The sequence below is a fragment of the Lampetra fluviatilis genome, chromosome 1 (assembly GCF_964198595.1).
Source record: "Lampetra fluviatilis chromosome 1, kcLamFluv1.1, whole genome shotgun sequence".
NCBI lineage: Eukaryota > Metazoa > Chordata > Hyperoartia > Petromyzontiformes > Petromyzontidae > Lampetra > Lampetra fluviatilis.
Genome location: NC_136275.1, coordinates 32,927,138 through 32,939,237, shown reverse-complemented (window position 1 = coordinate 32,939,237; position 12,100 = coordinate 32,927,138). Strand labels below are relative to the sequence as shown.

General features: G+C 46.6%; 1 protein-coding gene across 1 annotated transcript; it reads right to left on the bottom strand.

The window, feature by feature from the left end:
* Window positions 1–3,657: 3,657 nt before the first annotated feature.
* TMEM238 (transmembrane protein 238) lies at window positions 3,658–11,145 on the bottom strand. The gene is made up of 2 exons (XM_078872724.1): window positions 11,025–11,145; window positions 3,658–4,293 (listed from the first exon to the last, which is right to left on the bottom strand). Exon 2 carries the CDS (start codon window positions 4,285–4,287, stop codon window positions 3,658–3,660), a length of 630 nt encoding a protein of 209 aa, XP_078728850.1. The 5' UTR covers window positions 4,288–4,293; window positions 11,025–11,145.
* Between the last annotated feature and the right edge of the window lie 955 nt (window positions 11,146–12,100).

The following is a 12,100-nucleotide window of genomic DNA, read 5'->3' as shown; positions in this document are numbered from 1 at the left end:
TTACAATTGCTGGCCACCGCTAACATCGGTGAACAATGACTTAACCCGTTGCAACCTCCACTTCCCCACCACCCCCACATACCCAACACTTTCACCAACCAAAATGACAGCACGGTGAAGTATGGCCACACAACTCCCATGCCTGGCAAAGTCTTGAATCAGCGGCGAATTGATGAAGGGCTCTGAAATATTATCTCCATTCTTGTACTATTGTCGATATTGCATTTTCTAAAAGAATGTTCATGTAAGCTTTAGCATAATTTGCTGTTGGGATTAGTGATCTTTACAAGTTAATGTATGGCAGGTATGGCACACGAGGGGGTGGTGTAGGCAGTGAGATGCAGACCAGGCCACCTTCATCTCCCCATTTCCAACGTGAAACATCTGGCACCAGGTGCTCATTTTAGTTTGAGTCACACTAATGGAGGCTCAGACCAAGTACAGGGGGGGGAGGGGAACAACCTCACTGGTTTTGCAATAGATTGTGGCCAGGAAATGAACCCACTTCCTGGAGATTGTGGGTTACTGTCCTGATGCATGCGAATCTTTAACATGTACAAACCCATAAAATCATTCATATTTACAAACACATGGAAAACCAAACATACATATAAACCTATGCACAAATACCAACAAAAACAAAGATCCCCCCAGAAAACTTTTAACAGCCGATTGGGGTAAGTGATGTTCAAGAACACCGACTATAAGGTCAGCACAGTATATGAGGGGGTGGATAGCCAGCACTACGCCGAGCCGCCTTTGTCTCCCTCGTGGCAATGTTTACACATCACACAGGGCATCTTTTGAGGCTCAAGGCCCAGTTCAGATAATCGTCACCGATTTTGTCTGAGAGCAAAAACTGAACTCGGGTTGCCAGGTTCATCGCACAGAGCGTGCTGACCACCGAGTCATCGCTCCCCCCACGTAAGAAGAACCCCCACATCTCACACACACAACCCACACAACCCACACGCATACGTAAAAAAAAACCACAAACACGTATGCTGATAAGAACACAACTGCAGTACAGTAGAATGGAAACAATAAAAATAATAAAATAAAACATAATAAAATAATTCTCACGACGTTTCGGCCACAACGCAAGCAGCCGTCATCAGGTGAAGACCAGGTCTGTCGGGGAGACATTCAGACGCTGTCTCCCCGACAGACCTGGTCTTCACCTGAGGACGGCTGCTTGCGTTGTGGCCGAAACGTCGTGAGAATTATTATATTATGTTTTATTTTATTATTTTTATTGTTTCCATTCTATGTGACTTTACCGAAAGAACCAAGAAGATGAATCCCTGCAGTCACGAAAGCTTTAAATCGAAATGCAGTACAGTAATTCACAAAAACAGGATACTTTTTTTTATCCTGTGTGGTTAGGCGCTTTTGTGCCAATTCACTTTCCCCGGCATTTGTATGGGCCGTCACATTTCTGCGCAGCGATTCCACTCATTAAAATTTGATTCTTTACCGTCTCATTTTTTTGCCATCTCATTTGTATTGCTTCTCAACTTCCTCTTTCTCTGTTCATTCCATTAGCCCTGAACGCAAGCTTCGAGTGTAATTCCCACGTAATAATAATTCTAACTATGCATGATTCTCTGCATGAAACATAAGCATCCGTTTTAACAATTGAATCGATGCATCATCGCACGCCTACTGTGTAGGAACCATGTAGACTGCTCTACTGCACACACTACAGATGTGTTTCCAATCTTTGGATTCATCTGAAATATCCAAAAATCGGGCATTAGATCAAATACATTCAAATGATCGGGAAACATTTTGGTTTCGGATGGATCTGAAAATGTCACAGAAAGTGCCGTTTTTTCAGTGGCATCACGCCAACACTTTTCACGTCAAAATTGCCATCAGTGTTGCTTAAACTGTTTAAATTTTAAAAATCCAGTATACACAATTATTGTTTCACTGATGTAATTGTAAGCATAATAAGTTGTCAATACTTAATACTCTATTCAACACTAAAGTCCGAAATTTTGCCTAAACATAAAATATATAAAATAAAATATTTGATCCTAAGCTCATCTCTAGCACGTACAGAGTTGGCTTAACATCTGTATGCGGAGGCGGTTTGCTTTACAACAGCACTGTCGCAGCCCTGCAGGTACCATCCTGAGATGTAGCCAAATGTGGACCTTAAACTGGTGTAAAGTCTACTCCCCTCTGGCTATTTCCAACAACGCGATAAGATAGCAGTGTCTCATTTAGAAGCCGAACTCATTCAATGGGATATTTCACTCCACCAACTTACTTCCCACATGGCAATAATGTTTTAGTTATAGCGCCATAAGTTTATAAATATCACGGTCGAATGCAGTAAAGCAAGCCAGCTGATGATTTGACTACACATACATTTTCATTTTATTTATTTGTGTGTTTGTTCTCAGGGAAACTGTAATCTCACACGGAAAAAATTGTAAGAGAATTGCCAAAACATGGCAATTCAGACCCTCTTGCAAAAAACCCATGAGATTTGGGCAATGGCAGAGCCAGGATTTTTAGGTAGGGGGGGCAACCCCTCCAGCAATGAAAATAGATAGGAGTTGTTAGTAAGTAAGGACTTGTCCCTTGCTTTTTATTCGATGCGTGTGCGGCATCGCGCTCGCTGAAGGTGAATGTCTTTAGGGAAGTCGTGTACTGTATACGCAACTGCGCACAATTCTGAGTCAGTTATAACTGCTTTGCCGTTACTTATTGCCAATTATGGACTCAGACTATTGTCCTATCATCTCAGAGTCCCTGGCACGTAATAATATGCTACACAGTGGCAGTGGGAGTCGCAAAATGCCGATGTATTACTAATAAACCCCAATGATCCGATCGAAATTAGGGATTTTGATCGGATCATTGGGGGGGGGGGGCACGTGCCACCCCACCCCTTCCACGGGCCCCGCCAGTGGATTTGGGAAAGACTTTTCTGGATGAATAAAGGGACGTTTCATTTTTAATACCCGTGGGTCACATGACACTTGGCAGGACATTCACTTGACCCTCATCCAAAATCCACCACGCCCCTGATGCTCACCATTCACAAATCATTAACTCACTTGACCCTCACCACTCACCAGTATAAAACGGTGGGGAGCCTTTTGAGATTCAATGATTCCGACTGCATAAACCCCCATCCCCCAACCACGCAGGATTTTGAAGACGCATACTGGGCCTAATAAGCAGCACCTGGGACAATACGCCCAATTATCACGGCAAATGTTAATTTAGTGGTCGTTCGCATTAATTACGTATCATACTCTCTCAGATGACACCTGATTAAGTGAACGTGCTGAAGCCCGATGACAGTGATGAGGTATGTAGATCTTGAATGACCTTTAACCCACATAAAACCAATTGTAGCAGAATTGGTTCACAACGGCAGTATTGTTGAGTTTTTAGAAAGTCTGTAACACTATTACCATTATTCCATTTTGTTTTACGTTACAGTTGGGATTAGTTGTAAAAGGACGGAAAAGAAATCCAATAAAATCATGAGCCACCTCATTCCGCCAATATCTTTCCCTCCTCGTAATAAGAATGGAACTATATGACCATATGTCTCTATCGAGCCGATAGGGTGACATGTGCAATTTCACAGGCGTTTTGCTAGTCATGTAATGACTGTGCAGCACTCACTCATCACAACGTAGATATGTCCACAAAGGTGCTCGGTGCTCCAGAGCCCCTGGGAGTGATGGGGCGAATTTGAAAACTGACTCCTCTCTTCTTGGAGCTTGGCGCGATCATGGGCTTCATCTCCATGGACGAGGCTGCTCCAGCAGGTGATGCTGCAGCTGCTGATGACGACGACGACACTGCCGATGCTGCCCCCGGTACTGCAGAGTATTTTAACAATCGGGCACTCTGAGTGCCGCGAGTGCCACGAGTGCGAGCCTGCGGAGGATTTTGCCGGCCGGCCATCGACGACGGCAACGTCGAGGCCCCGTGAGCCCTTTCCGCCGCTCCCCTCTGGCTGCCGAATCGGTTCGACAGCCGCCGCGACACGGTTCGCGCGAGCCGCTCAAAGCCGCCAGGCTTTCGATCGTCATCGAACTCCGAGAGGGGCACCTCGATGTTGCCCGTGTACCAGAAGATCCACCACACGAGGCTCAGGAAGACCAGGATGGCGCCGCAGTAGATGAGCAGGTCGAAGTAGATCACATCGCCGAAGAGGCCCCACGTGAGCAGCGCCACGCCGGCCACGTCGAAGCTGATGGCGAGCACGAAGGCGTAAGCACAGCGGCCGATGCCTCGCTTGGGCACCGCCATGCCAGGCTGTGGGCACAACGAGACACGCAACTCGGTCAGGGAGCGAGTGGGAATGGGTAGGTGTGCGGGTGAGAGGGTGAAGTGGGTTTGGGCGAGTTGGTGCGTGTGGATGGGTGGGAAGTGGTCGTAAACGGTCAGTGCACTGCACTACGAAACCGGCGACCCGGGTTCAATTCCCGCGCAAGGCCAATAATTACGACAAATATCTGAACCAATTGTGGCCATCCCTTAGCTCAGGGGCGGGGAACCTTTTTTTCTGCCAAGGGCCATTTGGATATGTATAACATCATTCGCGGGCCATACAAAATTATCAACTTAAAAGTTAGCCCGTTATATTTGGTCAAACATTTAATTAACTCGCCCCTAATGTGATGGCTGGAATTGCTTCTCTTTGGTGAGGCGTGTGATGTTATCTGGTATTGATGATGTTGCTACTCGCAACTGCTTTTCCAGGTTTGCTCCGAGATTTATTGAATTTCGAGTCCCGCCTGCGGTTGCCTTGGCAGGGCCACACCAAATTTTTTCGCGGGGCTCATACGGCCCGCGGGCCGGACGTTTCCCACCCCTGCCTTAGCTCGACTGTATGGTGTGTAAGCATCAGCACTGGGGAGACAAAGGTGGCCAGGCGTGTTGTTGGACTTCCATCCCTTTGTGTGCTGTGCAGCACCTTAATAGGTGCTCGCTAACGGCCCTTGACCCCAACAGTCTGTTAAAGCCTATCTCGGAGATCATTTTCTTTGTGTCTGAGAGTTGGAAGATAGTTGCGTGGGGTATGCAGGTGTATGTGCAGGTGGTTGGGTATGTGCGTTGGCAGGTGTGTTGGTTAGCACGGAGGCGTTTTTAGTGATGAGAGTTGGCAGTACTGTGTGCATCCATTGTGCACACCACACCATTCTGTTTCGCCGTTTTGGTCTTAAAATAGGGGCTCGCTAACAGTAATTTTCCCAGCAGACTAAAAAGCTAAACGGAGTGACCTTTGTGATCAGTCTGTGTGCGCCGTGTATTGTCATCGTCAGCTATGATCCATCTACTGCTGGATGAGAGGTCATTCCCAAGTCGTCGTCGGTGTCTGTCACCCTCCAGCCAGTGACACGTCTCACCCAAGCCCCCTTTGTTTCCCTCGACAGTCAACATACTCCCTTTAACCCACCACTCACCCACCAATTACCAACCACACTGCAGGGCACCTCACTTCTCTCTCTGCTTCTTCTCTGGCACGGTTCCACTGTTTGAATTCCCTCCTCCTCCATCATCATCTCTTTCTCCCAAAGCCCTTACTACAACAACCTCGCTCAAATCAAGAAACGTGGTACACTCCTATCTCTTACAGCGTTGTTGACTGTGCTAGTTGTTTGTTGCTGACCACTTAAACTCCTTGGGTCTTGGGGCCTGTACTCAGCTGCTATGTAAAAAAAGCATAATAACTCTAATTTTATTCAACATACTCCCTTTAAGCTGTCCATGTTTCATCATCAACGCGTCCCTCGTTCTGACTCTCAGTGTCATCCCCCCACCGTGCTTGCTTGCACACTTTCAAGACTTTGCACCATTATTCTACATCATTGTACTCCAAGCTTCTGTCATCTGTGCCATGGCAGGTAATACCGTACGCGTTTATAAACACGCTCTCACAAACCGAGGCGGAAATATAGAATTTAAAAACACCATTGTCTACATAGTTATAAACAAGAACTTGTTTTTCATAAAAATGGAAGTTATATAAATAAACGTAATCATATGACAAGGGGTCAGACAAGGCGACTCTTTCGATAAAGTTATTCAAAGCGAGAATTATAAGATGTTTAAAAAAAACATAATTATAATTGGAGAAATACTTATTAACCACTTCAGATTTTCCGACAACAATGTTATTATGAAGTCCAACGGGGAATAAACCGCAGGAAATGCTTGAAGTTGATAAGAGAAAGCTGAAAAAGCTGGACTCAAGGGGTAGATGTCAGAAAACTAAAATTGCGTTCGACCAGCTGAGCTAAACAATGATCTGATGGAGGGATACAACAGCTAACAACAGATAAACCTATCACATGGTATAAGCATTTCACAGACTATGTTTACCTGGCGTAGTTATTAGCGTCAAACCAACACCAAAAATCTGAACTTGATAATAGTAAACAACATTAAATCTTTGATCTTGATTTGAAGCTTTCGTCACTGCAGGAATCCATACTCTGGTTATTTCGGTAAAGTCACGTAGTCAGGCGAGACTGCTGAAGCAGCAGTTGAGTAGTTTTCTTGCTGTAGTTTGTCTCACCTGATGACGATTGCTTGTGTTGCGATCGAAACGTCGTGATCTATTTATTTTTCTACCTACGTGACTTTACCGAAAGAACCAAAGAGTATTAATTATTTGGTATAGTCAAGTACAGATTTTTTTAACGCTTCTTGTTTTTCCAACAACCGCATTTAACGACGACACAGTAATGCTGTGCGTACACGTGTTTAAATAGGTGCAGCGTATGTGTGAAAGGGGTACGTGTCTTACACATGTAGTACATTTATGGGAAAGTGCGTCTTGTTGGTATATTTGTATACAAAGGTGTCTCCATGCATGAAGAAGGTACGTGTGAAAGTTCCGATGGCGATAAATACTATAAACCTTTAAATGCACGTTGGCGTGGAGTGTGCACATGCATTTGAATATATATTTTTAAATCCAGTTAAGTTTACTTTAGTTCATTCCGTTTAGCCAGGTTAAGAAACTCAAGAGCACGTTCAACAGGTAATAGTGCACGTGTAGAGGCAAGAATTTGCATGTGGGTACATATCAATCTATGTATTATGCAAGTAAGTATGTCCAAGTAGGTTAGTGACTGTATGCATATATGTGGCTTTGTTCTGAAACACATTAAAACATGTGTGATTACACTACGTGTATAATTCACCATCACTGTCATCAATGAGTACTGCATCAGCATACATGCTTGCGTGCATCTACATAGGCGTGTATATGCATGTGTGTGCACACACCTGCCCAAGTACAGACCACGAGGCCCAGTTGAAACGGTGGCAGGAAACAGTCGACAATCAATCCCCCAAACTCGAAAACCACACGTGGCACTCACTCACGAACTCACCTACCCACTGCAAGTAACGCAACACAAGTTAAACTATCCAACCACTCCTCTGTATGGATAACATTCCATAAACTTGTTCTAGGGCAGCGTAGACGTTATCTATGTAGCATGAGCCACACCGATCGGGGTGAGCTATCGGACGGGAGTTGACGATTGTGTAACTTCGAGGGGGCTGAGAAGCAAACAAGGCGTGGTGCTGACACCTGGGCTGCTTGTCTGAACCCGCACAGGTAAGAGGAGGGGGCGTGGTCAGAGCGACGAAACCACGCCCTGCTAATTAGCATTAGCCAATGGAGTAGGGGGAGTATCACCCCTCCCTCAACACTCTACCTGTACCCACCCACTTATCTGGGCGAGTCCAAGTTGATTGGCGGTTGGGGGGGGTGTGGACTGGCCCAAGTTTCAAATATTCGTGCCTCTCCGGTAACGGAAAATGTCCGGCTTTCCTCAAATAATTAAACAATACTCGATAAAGTTACATTAGGTTTAACATTACAGTATACAATTGTTGACAATAAACAATGTTGTATTGCACTTTAATAACTGAAACCATATACTGTAAGGGGCCGTCCATAAATGACGTCACGCGATTTTGGACGATTTTTGACCCCCCCCCTCGTCACACGGCGTCACAAAAAGTCAGACCCCCCCCCCCCTAAAATATGACGTCACAAAGCTCTGTTCCCCCCCCCAAACCACATTTCCATTTTGAAAATAAAACATGCTCCAAATCGCTTTAAACTATTGTCATTGAAGTGCGTATTTAATGTGGTGCTGTACTCTGATGTTGTAGGAGTGTTATTATAACAATTAGTGTTGTTATAACAATTATAGATTTATTTAAAATTGCGCATTTTGATGTCATATCACATTTCTCAACCCCCCCCCTCGTCACACATCATCACAAATGTCTGACCCCCCCCCCCCTTAGGTGTGTGACGTCATTTATGGACGGCCCCTAGGTTGCACTCACCACTGTTATTATACTTTATAGAAGACACTCACCGTTCACATAAATCCTCACCTAAAACTCACGGCGGTAAGTCCTCTATTAACGTTGGGGATGCGTTCCTGGAAAACACGACGGTGAGGCGAAAACAACGTAACTGGAATGTACAGACGCCTGTAATTCGCGAATACCACGCACCACACACAGCGGCTGACACTCAACTCTCCAGACACCCCACATTATCCATAATATAGTTATTTTGTTGGGTTATGTCGCGTAAATATATCAATGTGTCGTTAAACCCTCCACCACCCGACACAGCCAACTAGTAAGGGTTGTCACGTAAACAGAACGTGCCAATTCGTCACTAGTACAGCACTAGCCGGTGTGTTGGAGAGCAAATTGACAACATTTACAATCTGAGTACGACGTTTTGCCAATAATTACAACTAGCTTCATCAGGCGACAGCCAGATTTGGGGAGAAATGTTCCTTTTTCGTTCCTTAGAGGGATAGATGTGATGACATCACTTGTGAGCCCTTCACATGCGAATTGGGGGGTGATTAATTAATGCAGAAACATTTTAATGGCTTTCCATTACCGGTTGGGTTATTCATATGGTAACACTATGCAACACGATTTTTGTTCCTGGGTAGTAAGTGTTATTTTCTAATTGCTTATGCCTCAAAGGTATAGAAAATGGCTATTATTCCCGACAAACTTTGCTTTTGTGACCAGGACTTTACGTGAGGGAATGACACAAATGCAAACCGCGTTTTCTCATTGAAAATAGGTACATTTCAAAATATCACTGTCCTGGTCACAAAAGCAAAGTTTGTGGGGAATAATAGCCATTTCGTGAACTTTTGAGGCATAAGCAATTTGAAAGTAACACTTACTACCCAGGAACAAAAATTGTTTTTTTTTAAATCCTTTATATTAAGTTCGCTTGCTTGCTTACGACCGTGCAAATCTTTCGGTCGTTTTTTAACCCACTTCCCGTGATCCAATCGAGCTGACATTTTCCACACAGACTCGTTGTGCGTGACAATTAATATTCGTGAAAAAATTTTTCCTACATTTTACACTTTTTAGGACAAAAATATTATATTTAATTACCAATTGCTTAATGGTGCAATGCAATCATCTGACCCATAGGTGGCAGCCATCTCAAGCCAGAGGACGAGAGGACTCTAGCCGCCACGCATATAAAGGATTTATAGTGAAAAACTTTGTTTTTACGGGTTATACTTGTTACACAGTAATTATAAAATCAACGTACATTACGCATGCACTACGTGTTAAACCTCACGAAATACCAAACACGATACATTCAGCTCATACACACTCACACTCAACACACACTGTATACACACTCACCACAGACTCACCATTCATTACACCCATCACGATACACTTCAAAACTCACACTATCCACCACTCGCCACCATCAGCTATGCCTACTTAAGACCGAGGCGTGTTCCTTCGTGATTCGAGCAAAGCTAGGCATGTTTCCCGAAGACAAGTATCTATGGTATTGTAGGTTTGATGTATTTATGGCCACCGCACACAACACCAGTAGTCAATGCATGCCAGCGACATTACTGGGCCTGGGCCACACCGACTGCGTTCACTCGGCATTTAACACATTCCTGCGGAGGGAGCTGGTAGGAACGTTGGGCTGCTCGGTCAATGGCCAGGGTCAACGGCGGCGTGGTGTATTCCGCAAATATGCCCGACTGTGAGGGCGGGCACAAGTCGGCGTGAGTAGGTTAAACGTTGAGTTTCATAAGGGCACCACGGGGTGACCAGCCCCTCCCCACCCAGCCCCATCCCTCCCAGCCCCTCCCCACCCTCCCCTCCCCTCCCCACCCAGCCTCATCCTCCCCACCCAGCCCCTCCCCACCCTCCCATCCCCACCCAGCCCTTCCCTGCACGACGGACAGACACAATAATCCCCTGTGGGCTGGTGTAACCAGGAGGTTCCTACCAGTAACAAAACATAAAAGTTCCTGACCAATTTAACAATGCTGCCGCTCATTTGAACACCACCTCCTGGCCGTATCACGCACGGCCTACTTCTCCCTAATAGCTGCTCGCTGACACCAGCACATCACTCGGAACGTGAAACGGATCGCAGTCACCCGTGACCTCCCATTCCCACAACTTGTTTCACCCATAGTTCACAACAACGCGGGAAGGCAACCGTGCAATTCCTCGCTCGTGCCACTGCTGACGGAAGGGGGCCCTCTCCACTTGAGCAATCTCTACAGGGGCCACGTGCAGCATCGGGTATTGGAGCCTACTGCTGGCTCTCGAAGTCCCGATCGATCGTGGTTGAAGCCATGTATACTGCTGCACGGGCAGAGATGATGGCGGGATTTGAGAAACTTAGCCAAGACTGTATTTATATATGAAACATTTCAAGCGCCACGCAGGGAAAATCGTAATGGCAACTGCGGGATCAATTCAAGTCCAGTGTGAGCCAACCATGAGCACGTTGTCATGAAAATAATATACCGTATTAATCTGTCCACCACAGAGACCCTGCTCAAATTACAACACGAAGACACAGTATGCCCAGATGTTACAAACTTGACATTCTACGACAAGAAAACTAACCGATTTCTCAATCTTTAAAGCAACTGGCGGCGTGAGAAATGCGCGCAGTGAATTAAAACGCTGCACGCTACCTTCACATGTCCTCGTCCAGTGTTCGTCGGCGGTTCTTATCGACGCCTCCTCTTTCGCCAAGACGTCTCGGGTTTGCGGTCATGTTCACGTTGCTTGTGTTCGCTCGCCGCTTTCTTTCACCCTCTCCGCCCCGTGGTAAACTCCCCAAGCCCGGCATGCCCCCCCCCACCCGCTCCTTATCGGAGAGTTGCGCATTTCCCACCGTTTCGCAAGAAAACGCAAGTTCCGTTCTCCTTTTTTGGTTGTGAACATCACGCGGAGTGGTGACTGAACAAAACTGAAAAAAATTAAAAACCGGGAACAGCTGAATCGGTGGTGAAGCGCCGCACGTGCAGCAGAGGTTGCAACCGGGTACCCGATACCCGTACCCTACCCGATACCCGTACCCTACCCGATACCCGGCCAGGTACGGGTACGGGTAGCCGTTTGCGACCCTGATGCGGCCGGGTACGGGTACGGAATCAAAACCCGTTTGCGACCTCTGACGTGCAGATCCACGGCTCGGGGTCAACGTGGCAGGGGGGTGAGGGGCATCACGACACAAGTGGCCGGTCGACATGTCGGGTCGGTTCACCGACGAAGGCTGTGGAATCAGATGTTGGTTGGCGCGTCGAGTCGTGTATTTGTTCGGGAGACTACTTGTAGGTTGGATCGTTTAGGGCTAGGGACAAGTTTTATGGGGTAGGGAAAGCTTTTTGTCGGGTAGTTAGTTATACTGGTAGGAACCGCTTGGTTACACCAGCCCACAGGGGATTATTGTGTCCCTCCGTCGTGCAGGGAGGGGAGGTTGGGGAGGGTGGGGCTGGGTGGGGAGGGTGGGCTGGGTGGGGAGAGGCTGGTCACCCCGTGGTGTCCTTATAAAACTCAACGTTTAACCTACTCACGCCGGCTTGTGCCCGCCCTCACAGTCGGGCATATTTGCGGAATACACCACGCCGCCGTTGACCCTGGCCATTGACCACGCAACCCAACGTTCCTACCAGCTCCCTCCGCAGGAATGTGTTTGTTAAGGTCAGTGGGAGGGCTAATACAGGACTAGTTGAGTAGCAGCTCCGATGAGCACGGTTGGCAACGT

Coding starts and splice junctions, on each gene's coding strand:
- TMEM238 (XM_078872724.1), bottom strand. CDS start 4,287: ATGGCGGTGCCCAAGCGAGGCATCGGCCGCTGTGCTTACGCCTTCGTG.